Below are 19305 nucleotides of genomic sequence, written 5' to 3' on the forward strand. Positions count from 1 at the left end.
GGCCCATCCCTGACACAGAGGTCAATGGGCTCCCAAGGACAGGGATGAGAATGCAGCCTTGCAGGCTCAGTATTTTGGACTTTAATGTAATGAGCAGCTAGTCTGCATTTTTAAGGTCCCTCAGGCTGCTTTGTGGAGAATGTGGTTGGGAGAAGTGTCAGAGAGACCAGGGACGGGGCAGCCACAGTTGTCCCGGTGGAGATGCTGATGGCAGGAGCGGATGTCAGATGTATTCTGGAAGCAGAACCCACGGACATAGTGATGGACTGGATATGGGTAAGGTCTGGAGGGTCTCAGGTCTCTAGCCTGAGCTCAGGGTTGACAGTGGAAGCGCCATCCCTGAGATGGGCAAGATGAATGCAGCAGGTGGGGGCGGGGCAGGGGCTCAGGAATTCTGCTTTGAACTGGAGATTCTTAAGTCATTTCAGGCCCTAGAGCCTGAGCCCTCAACAGGGGTAAAAAGGAAAGAAAAGGAAGCATCTTCCTCACAGGGTTCTTAAGAAAATGTGGCGGGAGCTGGGCTTCCCTTAAGCATGCAAGCTCTGCACAAATCCCTTCGCCGATTCAGGACTGAGTCTTGTCTATTTCCTCCTTTAATCCCTTGAGATCTGGCAGTTCTGGGTCTGGGGCCTGGTCTGAGCTGTCACTAGGTAAAAGTCTCTGCCCTGTCTTCAGACTTTCCCATGGAAACTGCCCCCAGAGGCATCTGACCTTCAAAACCCTTAACTACCTACAGATGGGCAAATTCACTGGCCAGTTACCCAGCCTCATCCTGCCAGGGGTTTAAGGACAGTGTTCCCCAGCACATGTCCCCTGCCTGAGCCCTGTCTACACTTCCCTACCTCCTTGGCAGGGCAGTCTCAACAGCCCCCCAGTCCTGGGCTCCCTTTCAGCTAGCTTATTCTCCAGGCACGGGTTCTCCTGACAACTCCTTGTGCCTCCAGGAGTTCCTTCCTGACCTAGGCTTTAGCCCAGGCCCATGCATCATTCCGACACCTAGACGGGATGTCAGGAACAAGACAATGTTTCTGGAAAGGCAGTTTTTACAGAGGGCACTCAGCATTGCTCTTTGGCTTCCTGGGAGATTGTCCCCAGAACACAGAGCACAGTTCCCTGTGGGCTGTGGCAGAACAGAGACTGGTATATCATCCTTCATCCCAAAATGACTGGGGTGGTACACAAGTGGATGTGGTAGGTAAGCAGATACTTGATGGAGATGACAAAAGATTGCTTTTCTGCCCTGTCCCATGGCTCCAGGACTCTTCAGAAGACTGATGTATATAACATTTCTATGGATTATCCACGTGGGTCTGTGTAGAGCCCTGGGCAGCAGAATGAGACCTATGTTTGGGAAATCATCTGTCTGGCTTATTTTAAAACATTTAAAATAAACACTTTGGTCCTCTTCATAAGGACACAATACCTGACTTCTCCTCATGCAGGTTTGTATCAATTCATCTACAACTCTCAGTACCATCTCTGAGATGGGTGATGGAAAAGCGTACGGTTTGCCCCTAAGAACAGCTTTCTCTTGGCAGAGTTTCTGCAAGGGAGAACACTGGGTACTTGAGTATTAAGAACAGAAACAGTGTGGGAAACATGTTTGAGGCAGAGGAACAAACTTGGTCTCTATAATAATCTGCTAGCAGCAGCACTTGTGAAAAACGCTTAAGAGTTGGAGCTTATGAGGACGAAGTAAATCAGTGAAGCAAGGCTGTCACAGAAAGGCTAAGCGGAGCTTCTGCTATATTGAGAAAAGTCCAGAAATTAAACCAGAGAGGGAGTCCTCCCACACCCAAACCCCACAATTTAAAACATGCCCAAGGGGTGGGAGTCAGGGCGCTCCTGAAGGAGACAGGCTTCCCCTTGGCCTAGGGGAGATCTCTCCTCAGTTGGAGGGGTCTGAGGATGGACGTCCCCCAAGGCTAGCAGTGTCTGAACAGAGGCCAGAAGAGTGCTCGGCAGGATATGGTTTGGGAGAGTCAAGTCTGGGAAGGTTCCTGAAGCAGACGCTGACCTTGACGGTCCCCTTCACCCCGGAGAGAAGGGCTGCCATGGGCCTTCTCAGCACTGACATCCTGTAGGTTCCTATGGAGGCTTCACTGGGGACTGGGCACTCCAGGTGCCCAACCCAGAGTTCTCAGCCCCTCAGCACCTGGACACACTGCTTTAGTGCCCTCAAGGGGTGGAGCTGAGAATAGGCTCCAGGCCTCTGTGCAAGCTAAGCCATGGGGTGGAGGCGGGGGGATGACTTGTTACCCGGGGCAGCATTTCCCCACGTCTGGGACTCGACCGCACGTCTGGGATCATTTCCAGTGATATCAACAGGCATGAAATAACCTCGTCTTATACAAAGGAAATCATCCCTTGTAGCCTTGTGGTTCTTATTCCATTTCCCCACATCTATTAAGGGGAATAGATGGGTGCTAGTGTGTCTGACTCCACAGTAACATCCCTTAACCTCCTTGTGTACAGACACCAAGTCTCATGTGTAGGCACAGTATTGGGCTGTCATTTCATAGCACCATTTGTATTAATTTTTAGTTACTTTCTATTTATATCAAGTGTAAACTTTTCTTTAAAAATGCATTTAAGGAAATGAGTTAACTTAAAAATATTAGACATTTATTTTCATCTGGGTTGAGATTAGAACAGCAGAAGGGCCCTTGAGGTTAGTGGCTGAGGGACAACTGGCAACTGGGGAGATGCCAGTGAACGACCAGGGGCAGAAGGCTCAGCACAACGGAGAGTCCTGCTCTGGCCCTCCAGGGTCTCAAAGACAAGTTTGGAGAGTCAACTAAAAAGATCATCTTAGGGACCTCTCGGTGGTCCAGTGGTTAAGACCCGGCACATCTACTGCAGGGGACATGGGTTTGATCCCTGGATGGGGAACAAAGATCCTGCATCCCACATGGATCCTGCATCCCACACGCTGTATGTGTGGCCACAAAAAAGAAAAAAAAGATCATCTTATGAAGAAAGAGAAAATGGGAAAGCTACATGTTGAAAAAAGGTTTATCTTTTCTTTAAAAAAGTTATAAAATTTATATAGCTGATTAAAGTCTCCTATGGCAAAACTCAGTGATCTAAAAGACTCCTGGCTGTCTTGACTCCCAAGTCCAATACACTCTTCCATTTCGACCCTTCATCTCTTTTTTTAATTTGTATTTATTCATTTATTTATTTTTTCTTTTTGGCTGTGCTGGGTCTTTATTGTTGTATGCAGGTTTTCTCTGGTTGTGATCAGGGGTTACTCTCTAGTTGTCGTGCATGGGCTTCTCTTGTTGTGGAGCATGGGCTCTAGAGCACATGTTCAATAGTTGATGTGTACAGACTCAGTTGTTCCACGGCATGTGGGATCTTCCCAGATCAGGGATTGTACCCATGTCTCCTGCGTTGGCAGGCAGACTCTTTACCACTGAGCCACCAGGGGTAGCCCCGACCCTTCATCGCTTATAGATCCCACACTTCGTTTTCTTTAGAAAACGTGGTTTGAGGTTATATGTAAGTGATCAGCATTTCAAGTGTACAAAGCGGTGGCTGAGGTAGCAGGAGGCACGCTGGCAGGATGAGGGGTGTGGAGGCTCACACGTGGGCTGAGCCCACTGCCGCCGGCGTTCCCCACACTGCGAGGCAAACCTGGGGCTCCTTCCTCGCCCGCCAGCCCTCCTGGTCTCTCCTGGGGACCTGACCTCCTGAGCTTGGCTCTCCTTCTGGTGCCCAGCCTTGGCTTCATTCCACTTTGATTCTGGTCAGCTCCCACCTTCCGTCTCCACAGAGTCTCAGAACCAAGGAGTGAAACTACAAGAGACCACCACCACCACGCGGCGATCAGGCTGCCCTGGCTGTGATCGACCCCCTGCCCACTCTGCCATCCCCACTCCCCATTCCGCGGGCGCCCTGCCAGGCCCAGCCTTGGGGTTCTTCCTGGTCCTCAGGCCATCCTGTGGGCACGGGTACCTTCTCGAGGCTGCGTCGGTGGCCCACGCTGATGAACGTCATGCCCAGCTGCTGGCCGACGCGGTACAGCTCGCTCTCCACCTCCTCGGTCAGGGCACTGGTGGCTTCATCAAGCACTGGGGACAGAACCAGCGGGGAGATGCGGGGCCTGCGGTCCACCCAGCTCTGCTGCTCCTCCAGCCCACGCCCACCTCTGGCTGGGACCTGATGAGAGGCTGAAAACTGCTCTGCCTTCCAGGAGCCCTGCCTTGGGGAGACCATGGGCCAAAGGAAGGGAGGGTGAGGCTTCATGTGGGAAGCCACTGCCAGCAGCGGGACAAAATCCTTCAGCTTCCTATGGATGAATACCAGCCACTGCCTTGGACCACTCAACCCGAGAAATCCTAGTTCCCTCAGTTCCTAGAAAAGTTCATACCTGCCATCTCTCTGCCAGGTACGGCTGGGGAGAGGGCAGAATCTGAGGACCAAATTCAGAAGCCCTTTCAAGGCTGCCTCCAGCCGCTACACTGGCTCAAAGCCTAAGACTCGGTAGTTTAATATACGGGGGTTTCCCAGATGGCTCAGTGCCGAAGAATCTGCCTGTGATGCAGGACACTCGGGTTTGATCTCTGAGTGGGAAGATCCCCTGGAGGAGGAAATGGCAACTCACTCCAGTATTCTTGCCTGGAAAACCCCACGGACAGAGGAGCCTGGTGGGCTACAGTCCAAAGGGTCACAAAGAGTCAGACGCGACTGAGCGGTTTTATCTATACCTGAGGATGCCAAGCACGGCCGCCTCATGGGCAGAGTTCTGCTGTCCCCTCGGCAGGGACAGAGACGCCTGGCCAGGCACAGGTGTGCTCTCCTACCCGTACCCATGACTCTCCAGGTGCACTTGAATCACACGCCGCTACACCTTGAGTGCACACAGTACCTGGACGGCACACGCGCCTACAGGGCGAACCTCACCTGCGTACTTTGGCTGCAGGTAGAAGAGCCGGGCAAAGGAGAGCCTCTGCATCTCTCCCGGGGACAGAACATCGTACCTGCAGAAAGGGAAGTGGAGAGGCCGGCTGGAGGAAGGAACATATAGCCTGGCTTCTGCACAGAATGGTCTGGGCAGGAAGAGGCTCTCACTGTAGATAGACTGTCCCATACCCGCCCCCCCACTTTCCCACTAGAGCCCCACTGCCCACACGAGACAAGGCCAAAACTCTGTATGCAAGGACATGAACCAGGCCCCTAATGGGCAAGCAACGCCCTGGGATTTGGGGTCAGGAGTCAGTTCATCCCTTGCCAGGACCCCTGGGAGCCACTATCTTTGGGGGAGCTGTCTCTGGAGCACCCCAACATCCTCCTTACCAGTTCCAATCGACCTGCTGGTCCAGACCCTCTGTCCTTGCCACCAAGCTGGACTGTAACACACCAGAGGGAACGATGGGTCCATGGAAGGGCCCATCCCTGCCTCCTCCAATCCTGAGGACCGCCTCAGTCCCACCACATACATCTACCCCTGGCAGCTTAGCAAGCAGGGGCTGGGCGAGCAGTCTGCCCAAAGCAGAGAGAAGCAGTCCATCAGCTACTGTTTAGACTTGCGTGAGTGTGGGGACCAGAAAAAGCTACCTGACATGGTGTTATCATTGTTTTAAAAATTGCTACAGAGTGAACGCTGCTTGTTCCCCGTACCTGGCCAACAGCTCCCACTGCTGATTTATATGCCCACCCCTACTCCCCTCCCTCGCCCCAGGCTCAGACCTCCAGACCCCAGCCAGGGACAGCAGGGCTGGCCCCGCTGTGCTGGCACCTGTGTGGTCGGTGCTACCAGGTGGGCTTGGACCTCAGGGTCCTTGCCCTCACTTACCAGGCCTGCCAGCTCCAAGAACCTCATGATCCTCTCATCATCAGTAGAACCTGCAAGACGCAGAAGTCAGTGCCTCTGGGCGGCCAGAATAGATGGGGTGCACCATGACAGGGGGCGGGCAGAGGTGGGGCACCAGAATGGGGGCCAGGGCTCTGAGCGACAGGTTACAGCACTTAATACACTAGGGAAGGGCCAGGGAAGGATGTGATCCGCCCCTTCCTCCCATGGGTGTCTCTCCTCTGCAGGGGGCAGACAGAACAAGGTGAGGTCAGGGTACAGACCCTGAAACAGTAACCAGTCAGAGAAGGTGGTGGACGGGACCCAACCAGAAACCAGCAGCCTGGTGGGGGGCCTCCCCCAACAGGCAGAGAAGGAACAGTGGGATGGGGGACATGTCCCGAGGGGGCCCAGCTCACCTGAGTCCGGGTAGATCTCCTTCAGGGGATATATCACCTGATAAAACCACAGGGGCCTGGGGTAAGGGCCAAGGAGAGGTGGGACGGCACACAGCCCACCCTCGCTCGGAGACAGGAACCGCCAGAGACCAGGCTCCTCTCCACCCGAGAAGAGGAAGCAGCATTCTGGCTGAGGAGCTGGGCTTACAGACAGCAAGGAGGGCCCCCAGAATCCAAGCTGGTGCTCAACAAATATGTGTGATATTTGGCTTATGGCCCCCACAGGTTAGCCTGCCTCCGGGAGCTGCCCTGAGTACATGGCCTGACCCACAGATGTGAATATAAAACAGGAGCAGTCTGGCAGCTACCATTTAGACCTGCTGGAGCATGGGGACCAGAAAAAACAACCTGATGTGTTATCATTGTTTTAAAAATTGCTACAGCGTGAACCCTGCTTGTTCCCCGTACCTGGCCAACAGCTCTCACTGCTGATTTATATGCCCACCCCAATCCCTCCCTCACCCCAGGCTCAGACCTCCAGTCCCTAGCCAGGGACAGCAGGCCTGCCCCGCTGGGCCAGCACCTGTGGTCGATGCTACCAGGTGGGCTTAGAGCTCGAGGTCCTTGCCCTCACTTGCTAGGCATGGTTCATTTATGCCCTGCCTGCTGCATCAGCTCTCTAGGGCTGAGACCTGTCACCCTACCAGGGCCAGGTTGGGAGGTGGGGTGGGGTGGGAGGAGTGGGCCCCGGGCTGACCTGCTCCCGAAGGGTCCCATCAGTGAAGAAAGGCTTTTGGGGCAGGAACAGCACCCCGTGGGGTCCAAAGTCCGCCAGCATCTGCACTGAGCCTGTAGGGCCCACAGAAACCTTTGTTTGGGCATCTTCTGAAAGGTAACTGCTCCTCACTCTCCTCCAAGAGGCTTGATCCTTACAGACAGATGCACACACATACCCACACGCACACACATGCACCCCAACCCCCCAGGCCAAGGCTGGCTCAGAGATGGGCCAGGCTGGTCCTCACCCCGTGCGCTCGCCCAGAGGCCGCCCAGAACCCGGAGCAAGGAGGTCTTGCCGGTGCCCGTGTTGCCTGTGATGAGCAGGCTCTGTCCCTCAGAGATCTTCAGGCTCAGGTCCTTGATTAAGGGTTTGTGAGAGGAGGGGGCGCAGATGCAGACCCGCTCGAGGAGGAAAGCTGCATCTGCTGGCTCTGTTGCTGGCCCTCCCAGGTCCCTGGGGTCCGAGAAGGGAGGAGATGAGGGGGAGATAAGCACTGTCAGTACTGCTGGGAGTAGGGGAGCCCCTTCTCCTCGGGGGCGAATCACCTCCAGACTGGGGGAGGGGCCGCCATGGGCTCAATTGTGACCTCAGAAATCATATGCTGAAGTTCCAATCCTTGTACCTCAGAAGGTGACTGCATTTGGAGACAGGGTCTTGAAAGGGGTGAAAGTGAAAGTCGCTCAGTCATGCCGACTCTGTGACCCCAAGGACTACACAGTCCATGGAATTCTCCAGGCCAGAATACCGGAGTGGGTAGCCTTTCCCTTCTCCAGGGGATATCCCCAACCCAGGGATCGGACCCCAGTTTTCCGCATTGCAGGCAGATTCTTTACCAGCTGAGCCACAAGGGAAGCCCAAGAATACTGGAGTGGGTAGCCTATCCCTCCTCCAGCAGATCTTCCTGACCCAGGAATTGAACCAGGGTCTCCTGCATTGCAGGCGGATTCTTTACCAACTAAGCTGTAAGAGGTGAGTACATTCAAAAGAGGCTGTGAGGGTAGGGCCCTAATCCTGTAGGACTGCTGTCCTTTTAAGAAGAGGGAGAGACACACCAGGGGGCGAACAAGCAGAGAAAATGCCATGGAAGGACGCCGTGAGAAAGCAGCCGCCTGCAAGTGAAGAAGAAAGGCCTGGGGAGAAACCAATGTTGCTGCCACCTTGACCTTGGACTTCCAGTCTCCAGAACTATGAGGAAATAAACTTCTGCTCTTTAAGCTACCCAGTTTACGGTGGGTAGCTATGGTAGCTATGGGTGTCCTATGGTAGCCCTGGCAAACTGAGAGAGGTGGTCTGGGCATGTACTCCATGGCAGGCTGGGCCAAGTCCTGCCCTTGACTGATCTTAATCAGTCTTACCAGCCAGGCACCAAAGCGGTTATCCCCTCTTGGCAGATAAGGAAACTGAGTCCGGTGGCTAAGTATCTGCCTCAGGGGCACAGAGCTGCATCTGTCTAGTTCTAATGTCAAGAAGTTTTCACAGCCTCACAGTGCGATTGAAGGTCAGAAGGGGAATGGAAATACTAACCCATTCTGGAGTTTCTGGCTCTCCGTGGATGCCCATCTTCCCCACAGAACAGCAACTCCAGTTTCCTACAGTCCCTGCCCCAGTAGCCCACCCCAGTCCCTGGGTTCAGAGATGCATGAAGTTTTCATTCTTAACAGAGGCAACAGTTAAGGTGTTAGCTCCTAAGAAGAGAGTTGAGCATAGTTCTTGAAATTCAGCCTGTTTCCATTTTTCAAAGCTTACTCTGCGGCCTCCATCCAAACCACCTCCTATGAACCAGGAGACCCAATCCCCACAACAACCCTAAGACGAAGGTTCCATGAACATCTTCCTTATGGATATGCAGATATTGAGAGCGGTTAGGTAATCTGCTCAAGAAAAGTGAGGATGCGAGACAAATCCTCAGTGCCCAGAAAGGTCAGAAACATCCCAGAGCCTTCAAGGATACATGAATGAAGACACCTCTGAGCCTGTGCGGGGACAAAGAACAGACAGGCCCCAAGGAAAGGGGCGGGTGGAGCAGGGCTCTGTAGGAGGAAGAGGGAAGAAAGGAAGAGGAGGGATGCTATTTGGAGTTTCGTTAGCTCAGGCCCAGGCAGCTGTGTGCACTTTGCTTCCGTCGGGTGGGAGGATGGTCTAAATGAACACAGATGCTGCAACCGTGACACAGATGGTGAACATTTACAGCGTGCCTGCACACGACACGGTTTCTTTCATTTGCTCGGCCGGACTCTCCTGCCAGCTGGGAAAGGGCCAGGCTCCGGGGCGGTTCCATGGCCCGCATGGTCCATCACTGTGCTGCCGGCCCAGGGCTTACCTGGCCAAGTCCCACTGGCTCTCATCCAGAAACTCCCCATCCTGTGACTTCAGGGTCATGTCCAGCAGGGTCTCCTGAAGCTCCCCGATCCTGGGCAAGAAGTGAAAGCCTAAGGAGGGTCTAGGGGCCCCGGTGAAGGCCTTTCTCCTTTCTTCCTCTCACACCCACGAGTATTTGGTGAGGTTTTTTTCTGCTCTTTTATTTTCCCCTTGGCTACTTCTCCCAGCAGCACACACTTTGCTCAGGACCCGGCGGGGCCGGAGGCAGCCTCACCTGTGTGTGTAGCCCGCCACGTCGGAGAGCGTGGTGGAGAGGTCGATGAGCTGGCTGAAGCAGTTGATGAGATACATGCACACGAAGGCGTTCTGGGCAGGATAGAGGGCAGAGAGCCCAGGCCTTGACTCCGAGGCCGAAGGGCAGGGGAGCAAGTATGACCGGGGGCGGGGTGGGGGGGCGTTCCCCAGGAGGGAGGCTTACCTTGCTGACTAGGCTGCTGAGCTCTGTGGGGCTCAGGTCTCCGTAGACTCCACTGAAAATGGGGATCGCGATCACGATGTAGCTCAGGATGCTGCCCAGATAGTCAAACATGTTGATGCCGACTGCAGAAGACACAAGAGACCCAGGGTGAGAGACCCAGGCATTGAGCGTGTGTGCTCCAAGGGGAACAGGAGGCCAAGCGGTGTCTCAAGTGATTTCCCGGATTCTCACTTTCCTGAGGACACTCACAGCAAAGGCAAGCTGATCAGTGCAGAGAGGGAGGAGGGGCTTGGTGGGGGGGGGGGGGGGGGGGCGGGGCGGCGGGTGCCATAGACTATCCCCGCCCCGTGGTTCCTGCCTCCGGACTTCCTGCACCTACTGTACAGCCAGAGCTCCTTGGACATCAGTTCCCTCTGGGTCTTCAGGAGTCGCTGCAGCCTGCGGTCTGTCCTCATGTGCTCCACGTGACCAGCCCTGATGATAAAGGCCGGGATGTCCACCGGGTCTAGAGAGCCTCTCACACTCGAGAGCCAGGCTCCTCACACTCCCCTTTCGGGACCAGGCCCACCCAAGTGATCTTTCCTGCAGACCCTTTTGGCCACTAGCAGTCAGCCATTGCTGCATTCATTCAACCTGGTATTGCCTGTGGAAACAACAGGAACTCGATAGTGGGCAGACCTGGTTCAAATTCTGGCTCTGGCCAGTGACTAGCTGGGTAACACTGACAGGTTATTAAGCCTCTGAGTGTCAGTTTACTCATCTATGAGATGGAGCTTATAAAACCTATGTAATAGGCTAACATGAAAATTTCTGAATTGAAAGCGCCAGACATGAGTGGCTCCCGATAAAAAAACTGCTGTTATTAAACAAATATACACTGAGCAGTCACTAGGTGGCAGGCTTGGTGCTAGTCAGCCAGACAGAGGTGGATAAAACAGCCCGGCAGGCAAATGCATGCCTTCTTCACCTGGAACATATGGAAAGTGTTACATAAGCCGTGTGTCTGCAGGACTATGGAAGCAAACAGGCCTGATCACTAAGGGAGTCTGGGAAGGCGCCCAGGAGACGGTGACTTCAAGCTTCAAGGATGGGCAGAAATTCTCCAAGCAGAAAGGTTAGGGGAGGACAGAGAAGGAGTTACAGATTTAGTATCAAGGACAGAGAGGCTGCAGGAGAACAAACTCAGAGCCCCAAGAACCAACCTGCTTGCCCCAGGGCCCAAAGCTTCATGAGCAGAGGTTGCAGAATCCAAAAACAATTTAGCACAGGCCCAGCTATACCTTTGCCAACAAAGCTCCGTCTAGTCAAGGCTAAGGTTTTTCCAGTGGTCATGTATGGATGTGAGAGTTGGACTGTGAAGAAAGCTGAGTGCTGAAGAATTGATGCTTTTGAACTGTGGTGTTGGAAAAGACTCTTGAAAGAGTCCCCTGGACTGCAAGGAGATCCAATCAGTCCATTCTAAAGATCAATTCTGGGTGTTCTTTGGAAGGAATGATGCTAAAGCTGAAACTCCAGTACTTTGGCCACCTCATGCAAAGAGTTGACTCACTGGAAAAGACTCTGATGCTGGGAGGGATTGGGGGCAGGAGGAAAAGGGGATGACAGAGGATGAGATGGCTGGATGACATCATCGACTCGATGGACCTGAGTTTGAGTGAACTCCGGGAGTTGGTGATGGACAGGGAGGCCTGGCGTGCTGCAATTCATGGGGTCGCAGGGAGTCCGACACGACTGAGCGACTGAACTAACTAACAGCTACACCTGCTCCCCACAACAAACCTCTTTCAGGTATGCTGAGTGCATACTAAGTTGCTTCAGTTGTGCCCAACTCTTTGGGATCCTATGGACTGTAGCCAGCCAGGCTCTTCTGCCCACGGAATTCTCCAGGCAAGAATACTGGAGTGGGTTGCCATGCCCTCCTCCAGGGGATTCTCCTGACCCAGGGATCGAACCCACATCTCTTTCATCTCCTGCATTGACAGGTGGGCTCTTTACCACTAGCATCACCTGGGAAGCCCCTCAACCTCTCTCATAGACTCCTGAAACTCTTGGTGCCCCCCAAGTCGTGGCAGCTACAAACTACAGCAGAGATGGACAGAAGAGCAAAGTCCTGGGGCTATTAGATCCAGGTGATCCAAGGACAAACTTCCATTCCTTAAACACAAACCTCTGGGCCCTTACTATCAATCCAAACAAGAGTCCAGAGTCCTTACAGGAGGCAGAGTTCAGGGACCTGCCGTGGCCACAGGGGAAGGAATGGGATTTCACAACACAGCTGTCGGGACAGAGTCTGTGGGGGGCAGGTCTTCTAATCTGAGAGGCTCCACTCCCTCCCATGCTACAGAGACGCAGGATCAGCTGTGGATGTCACTGGGCTTTGGGCACTGGTGGAAAGCCACTTTTTTACAGACAGAAAAACAGAGGCAATGCCTTATAGTCATCAGCAAGATAATGAAGCAGGCACTCAATTCACTCTAAAAACAAATTCTGCCCCACACTACACCAAGAGGAGGAAGGACTTGTTTCAGAAGCAAAGCCATGGACAGAAGGATGAGGCAGATGAGGACAGTGAGACACACGGGGAGAGGGTCACAGCCAAGTGTGAGGATGACTGGCCCCCGGCCTTGGCGATAGTGGGAGGGTTGTATGATTCACCTTGCCTTCTCTGCCATCTATCTCCCCGATCAGTTCTGATGAATCAGATGGGCAACTATCTCAGGAGACTCACCTGAAAAAAGCAGCAGGCTCAGCATTCACCCGGATCTGCATGTGCTTGAACCTGGGCAGACCAGAGGTAAATGTGTGCTGACGGTGGGCAGGACTGGGCCCTCTCCTTTCAGAGTCCTGGATCAACAGGACCTCCAGGCAAAGAGGAACACGCTCCCCTTTAACACTGTGGCTGCTTCAGCCCAACCCTTCCCTGAACTGTCACAGGGTGGGAAATCCCAGGCCTGGGTGGGGTGGCAGGAGCCCTGCAGACAGGGCAGCCCCTTGCCTCGCTCCAGAGAAGACAGGTGCATAACTGCCACCGCCCCTCCTCCTCCCAGGGCCAGGTCTGAAGGAGGCGGCCAGGAAGAGCAGAGCAGGGCCCAGATCCACGGGCTGACTTGAATGAGGGCGTCTGGAACAGAAGCGTGTGAGAAGGCCAAGGGATGATGGTGACGAGGGCCAATCAGTCACCGTTCTCACTGCTGCTCATGTATCATCTCATTAATTCCCCTTATGATTCTCTCCATCAGGGACAGTACCATCTCCATTTTAGAGATGGGAAAATGGAAGTTTAGAGAGGTTAAAGACCTCCCCCAAGAGCATGGCTAGTGACTGGCATAACTGGGATTTAAACTCAGGCAGCCTTCTTCCAGAGCCCGTTCCTTATGCCTTATGCCTGGCCCAGAAACCCCGGAGCAAGGGAGACACACCTGAAATCCCCCTCCAGCTTCTCCTGCTGCACCAGCTTTGCCACAATGGGACCCATCACCAGTCTGTTCACCACGGTTCCCAGGATGAAATACCCGAAGATGCTCACAGGCCCGAGCCAGCTGGTGCTGAAAGGTGGAGAGAGGGAGCGTGTGGAGAGGGACATATGCCCGCAGACCTCGGCCCTGACTCCTGCCCCCGTTCTGGGCAGCCCCTGTCCCATCTCAGAGCCCTGCGGGCCCTCTGCTCCTATGTGGGGGCACCCAGTACCTGGACAGTGACACATTAAGGGCCAAAGGGAGGGCCGGGGTCCAAACACACAAGATGGGAAGATTTTCTGGGTGCAGGTGGGAAGGAGGGAAGACCTCTCTGGACCCTGACCCGGGAGTGCAGACTCCCCTCCGGCATGTGAGTGAGGGACTCCGGGGAACCAGCAGGCAGGGGAGGATGGGGGGCATGCCAGCAGAGGAGAGGCTTCACCTCCGGAAGCATTGGTAGGTGTAGTAGATGAGGGTGAAGGGGGAGATGATCAGCTTGCTGGCCATGCTGCTGAGCTGCCGACAGAACCGCTCCACGTCCTGGCTGATGCGCTGGTCCCTGGAGCCAACAACACACAGTGACTGGACCCAGGGAGCTGGGCTCTAGGGTGAGAGCTAAGGCAGCTCCAGGCTACCTCTTATTCTGACCTTGCCTTGCAACGACTCCATGGGAAGAGGGACCCAGGCAAGGGCTGGTCTCCTAAACGCAATGAGACCCTTAGGATCTTCAAACAGGGTTGTGGAAAGTGGCTTCTTATGGCACTTCTGTCCACCCCTCAGAAAAAAAATGGCAACTGAACGGTCCAGCACCCAAGGGGCCTGAGCTGGCTCCAAGCAGAGCCAAAGAAAGACTTGAGGGTGGGTGACCTGAGTTTCTGGATGATCAGGAAAGCCATCCGGCTTATCTCACTCCTCTCAACCTCTCCCTCACGAGCTGGAGCCCGCCCCCATTTTAGCTATGTGGCTGTGGAAGCTCTGGACGGGTTCAACCATGGAGTAGATGCCTAGAAGAGAAAGTCAAGAAGCATCAGGGTGGGACTTCTCTGGTGGTCCAGTGGTTGAGAATCCACCAGTTTCTCAGGCTCGATCTCTGGTCAGGGAACCGAAATCCCACATACCACAGGTTGACTAAGCTCGTATGCCTCAACTAAGACCCCATGGAGCCAAATAAATAAATAAATAGTTTAAAAAAAAAAAAAAGGAGAAGGCAATGGCACCCCACTCCAGTACTCTTGCCTGGAGAATCCCATGGACGGAGGAGCCTGGTAGGCTACAGTCCATGGGGTTGCTAAGAGTTGGACACGACCGAGCGACTTTCACTTTCACTTTTCACGCATTGGAGAAAGAAATGGCAACCCACTCCAGTATTCTTGCCTGGAGAATCCCAGAGACAGAGGAGCCTGTTGGGCTGCCATCTACGGGGTCGCACAGAGTCAGACACGACTGACGCGACTTAGCAGCGTTAAAAAAAAAAAAAAAAAAAAAGAAGCATCAGGGCCTCCCAAGAGCCTCTGCTGCAAAGCTCTGCATAAGCTGAGGAAAGGTTACCTCAGGCAACAAAGAGCTTAGAAGTGTGGTGAGTCGGGACGAAATGAATGTGAAGAGAGACTCCATACGTCCCATCCCAACACCAAGGCCACAATGACTCCTAACTCCCAGAGAGGCGTGAGCTTGGGCCAATCCCTTGCATTCTCTGGGCTTCAGTTTCCTCACCTGTAAGGGAACCTGGGACTCAGTGAACCTGAGAGGTGACAGAATGGGGACAGGCATCCCAGACTGAGTCCTAGACAGCAGCAATTTTTTACTGGTAAAAATCAGAGCGCTCGTTTTCTTGCTTTTTTCTAGCAAGGACTTTTATCTCAGTCTTCAGAGGGTGCCTTGTTTGGAGGCCCAGGATATGACATGGACAAAAGGGAGCTGCTCTTGGCCTCCTCTTTCAGGTCCCCTTCCTCAGGCATGCAGAGCACCCTCCCCCCCATGGCTCCGGGCAACAACATTTGCAGATAACTGCAGATGACCTCATGGGGTCCCAGCAGGGCCTCTCCTGGGCTGAGTCAGCCCAGATGGATGAACCCCGTAGAGGGTGGCCAGGACGGACAGGGGGCGCCTACGGGTTATCGACGTCATCACGCAGCACGTTGAGGGTGTAGTACACACGGCCGCGGAAATAGAGGCGGTGGAGGTGCTCGGTGAGGTCCTTCCTCCAGTTCACATACAGCAGGTTGCAGGTGAACTGGTCAAAGCTCTTGAGCTGAGCAGTGGGGGAGACAAGGGGAAGGGAGAGATGCATAATTCTTCCTGCAAGCGTCAGCTCTCAGCTCAGGCTGGCGGAAAGCCTCTGCCGACCAGTCCCAGCCCAAAGGCTGTCCACTCAGCACTGGGGCCTGTTAAAGCCTCAAGTCATGGGATTCCTCCCTTCCTCATTCATTCATTTGTTCAATCCTTCACCAAAGGACCAGCCCCCACACGCCTCTGGAGATTGGGGACAGTATCTTCTCTTCCATTTATGTTCTTATTTTTCTGTCCCCCCAAACCTGGAACAGGGTTCTATATACATAGGTGCTTACTGACAGAAGACCCAACAGAAGTGCCAAAGTGTGATGAGAAGTGCCTTCCCCAAGAAAACAGGTAGTGCAGCCTGACAGAGAGCATTAGGCTTGAGTCCTAGCAGAGCCCTTACTCTCATCATTTACGGAGCCTCTGTATGCTAAGCACGAGGGAGGTAACGGTGAGTTCACAGTCTAGTGAAAAAACAGTCTCAAGGGTGTAAGGAGTGTTAGAGCAGAGGTAAACTCAAAAGGATTAACGGGACTTCCCTGGTGGGCCAATGGCTAAGACTCTAAGCTCCCAAAGCAGGGGGCCCCAGGTTCGATCCCTGGTCAGGGAACTAAGATCTCACGTGCCTCATGGTGCAGCAAAAAAAAAAAAAAAAAAAAAAAACCGATTAGTAATTCAAAGGGGTGGAGTTGGGTGGAGGAAACATGAAAGAAAAGTTGAGGATGATCTGAAGGAGGTGATAGCAGAGGAATCCTGAAAAGTCAGCAGGCATTAAGCAAGTGAATGAGGGATTGGGGGAGGAGGCCGTTCCGTGAGGAAGCAGCAGGTGCAAAGGCTGGGAGATGTGACAAGTGCCAGGCTCAGTCACAGTGCATCAGAGGACAGCAGCAGCTCTGGCTGCTGGGCCCGGTTTTCAGGGGCTCTGAGTTCCCTGAGGCAAGACTTCTGGGAACAGAAGCGACAATGATCTTTTCTGTTAAATGCTGAATTAAACCAGAACCCTGTGGCCAAGCCCCAAGAGCTTAAAACAGTTGCGGAATTGGTCTCATGTGGGCCAACCGGCAAGATCAATGCCCTGCCTAGAGTTCTGACCCGGTGTTCCCAGAAGAGGGAGGGAACACACACGCACAGCTTGGTTCCTGCTTCCTGATGGCTAAGTCCCACTGGGCACTGGACAGACATCATACTAGGCTGGAGGAGGAGAGAGATGTGGGGAGAAGACCTTACCATGGATTTGAGGACGATGAGCAAAACAGACAGGAACGTCAGGGTCTTAAATCCATTTAAGTCTTTGTTTCCTAGGACTCCAAAGTATTGACTGGGGATCAAGCCAACCTGGTAGATCACCAGTTGTTCTGGCGGGAGGGGGAGGAGTCAGGAGTCAGTAAAAAAGTAAACGTCAGTAAAAAAAAAAAAGGGGTGAGAAAAGTCAGAGGAAGGCTTCTTATTGTATCTTTGTGTAATCAACACCCCAAAGAAGGAAAAGGACCCCACAAACTTAGGTTCATTCACTCACCCAGGAGGGCCACACACAAAAGGATCAGGAACATCAAGGCACTCTGTGATGACCAAGAGGGAAACAAAACCTTCTGTATCTGCAGGAACCGCTGGAGAAATTGCAAATCTAACCTGGGTCTGAAGAAGAGAAGCAGAGGGAAGCCTAAGAGGACAACGGAGCCTTAGAGAGCAGTGACTAAACTTATCTGCACCTATTGTGGGTTGGGGCTGAGGCCACACAGAAAGAATGTTTTACAAATGCTGAAGATGGTAGGCTGGGAACAGACCAGGGGATTAAAAAGGAATTTCTTTAAGTTGACAAATGCTGTGAAAGGTTAGGACTTCCCTGGTGGCTCAGACGGTTAAGCGTCTGCCTACAATGCGGGAGACCCAGGTTCAATCCCTGGGTCAGGAATATCTCCTGGCGAAGGAAATGGTAACCCACTCCAGTATTCTTGCCTGGAAAATCCCATGGACGGAGAAGCCTGGTAGGCTACAGGCCATGGGGTTGCAAAGAGTTGGACATGACTGAGAGACTTCACTTTCACTATGAAAGGTTATTTACCAAAAACCTATAGCTAAATTAATAAAGAAATTTTAGCCACAAGACAAGGAAACCCGCTACATCCACTCTCAAATAAGACCTCCAAATCAAAAACTAAAAAGCAGGAAAACTCACAACTTTAACTTAGAATTAAGTATTTTTGTTCAACATTGTGCCATAGATTCAAAGACTTGGAGAGTGGAAAATAAACAAGGTAATAAAATTTGCAGAGTGGAAAATAAACAAGGTAATAAAATCTGCGGATACAGAAATTCCTGCAGAAGACAGGAAATCCACAGAAAAGTGGGAAAAGGACGTAAATAAGGGGAAATGCAAATACTTAAAAGAGGAAAGTTAACACAATGGAATACCACCTTACACTGATTAAGTTAATACACATTAGAAAACCCAAACAATACCAAACCCTGGATGGGTGGGGGTCGATGGCTGAGGGGAAACAGGAATCTTTAGGCAGTGGTGTTGGGACACTGGGTGGGATCACTCCGGAAAACAAATTTAGCAGGATTAAGTGTGACCAAGCATCCTACCCTAGGGTGAACAATCCAAAGAAAAATCGAAGCATTCTAAGTGTCCATCACTGCTGCTGCTGCTGCTGCTACGTCGCTTTAGTCGTGTCCGACTCGGTGCGACCCCATAGACGGCAGCCCACCAGGCTTCCCGTCCCTGGGATTCTCCAGGCAAGAACACTGGAGTGGGTTGCCATTTCCTTCTCCAATGCATGAAAGTGAAAGTGAAGTCGCTCAGTCGTGTCCGACTCTAGCGACCCCATGGACTGCAGCCTACCAGGCTCCTCCGTCCATGGGATTTTCTAGACAAAAGTACTGGACTGGGGTGCCATTGCCTTCTCCGAATGTCCATCACTAGGAGAATGTATAAGTAAACTGCAGTCTCAAGACCGTAGCACCACCCAGCACTCAGAAGTGAAAACTAGATTACTATAGCATGCACGATCTCAAAAACACAATGTTGAACAAAAAGTTTTTGAAAAATCACAGCATGTTATGAAGTTGGAAGGTAGCTGTACCTTTTCCCCAAACAGCCCCGAGTAAGACGTCCCAAGGCCCGGCCCTCTTCCCCAGCCGCCCTGCTAACCTGCCGCCAGGCCGGGGCGCGGGGCCCCGGATCGCCATGAACAGGGATCTGACCGACGCTGGAGCCGGGTAGCCCCCGGGTCAGCTCCCGGCAGAGTCCGAAGAGCGCGCTGCCTGCCGAAGAGGGGCGGGGCCCCGGTTCGGGGCGGGGCCTGGACCCGGCTACCACAGAGACGGGCGGATAGAGAGGACGGCGCCAGGCGACGCAGCCACTCCCGGAAGCGACCGACTTCTCTAAAAGAACCAGAGCTCTGTCTGTCGACCCGGCGCCTAGAGCGCCCTCTCCTGGATATGGACTGATTGCACTTACGCAAGAAGCCGCGGAGAATGTGACCGAAGTATTTGTAATTCGAATTATACCTGTTTCGAATTATACAAGAACCAGAGATGAAATTGTCAACATCCGTTGGATCATCGAAAAAGGAAGAGAGTTCCAGAAAAACATTTGCTTCTGCTTTATTGATTACGCCAAAGCCTTTGACTGTATGAATCACAACAAACTGGAAAATTCTTCAAGAGATGGGAATACCAGACCACCTGACCTGCCTCCTGAGAAATCTGTATGCAGGTCAATAAGCAACAGGTAGAACTGTACATGGAACAACAGACTGGTTCCAAGTCGGGAAAGGAGTAGGTCAAGGCTGTTT

The 19305-nt window shown here is 53.0% G+C and overlaps 1 protein-coding gene across 4 annotated transcripts; it reads right to left on the reverse strand.

Moving 5' to 3' along the window:
- Positions 1 to 2603: 2603 nt before the first annotated feature.
- On the reverse strand, positions 2604 to 18837 carry ABCD4 (ATP binding cassette subfamily D member 4). 4 transcript variants are annotated; one of them, XM_055538651.1, is made up of 19 exons: positions 18660 to 18837; positions 17022 to 17140; positions 16733 to 16860; positions 15340 to 15479; positions 13671 to 13787; positions 13193 to 13318; positions 12502 to 12552; positions 10153 to 10247; positions 9774 to 9895; positions 9570 to 9661; positions 9297 to 9386; positions 7221 to 7429; positions 6953 to 7044; positions 6217 to 6253; positions 5801 to 5850; positions 5302 to 5354; positions 4909 to 4985; positions 3961 to 4076; positions 2604 to 3801 (listed from the first exon to the last, which is right to left on the reverse strand). In XM_055538651.1, exons 1-19 carry the CDS (start codon positions 18695 to 18697, stop codon positions 3733 to 3735), a joined length of 1821 nt encoding a protein of 606 aa, XP_055394626.1. In that variant the 5' UTR covers positions 18698 to 18837; the 3' UTR covers positions 2604 to 3732. The 4 variants fall into 4 exon arrangements, with proteins under 4 accessions (XP_055394626.1, XP_055394628.1, XP_055394627.1 ...); XM_055538653.1 differs by lacking the exons at positions 16733 to 16860; positions 18660 to 18837; XM_055538652.1 differs by lacking the exons at positions 15340 to 15479; positions 16733 to 16860; positions 17022 to 17140.
- Positions 18838 to 19305: the final 468 nt, after the last annotated feature.

Source organism: Bubalus kerabau, chromosome 10 (genome assembly GCF_029407905.1).
Source record: "Bubalus kerabau isolate K-KA32 ecotype Philippines breed swamp buffalo chromosome 10, PCC_UOA_SB_1v2, whole genome shotgun sequence".
NCBI lineage: Eukaryota > Metazoa > Chordata > Mammalia > Artiodactyla > Bovidae > Bubalus > Bubalus kerabau.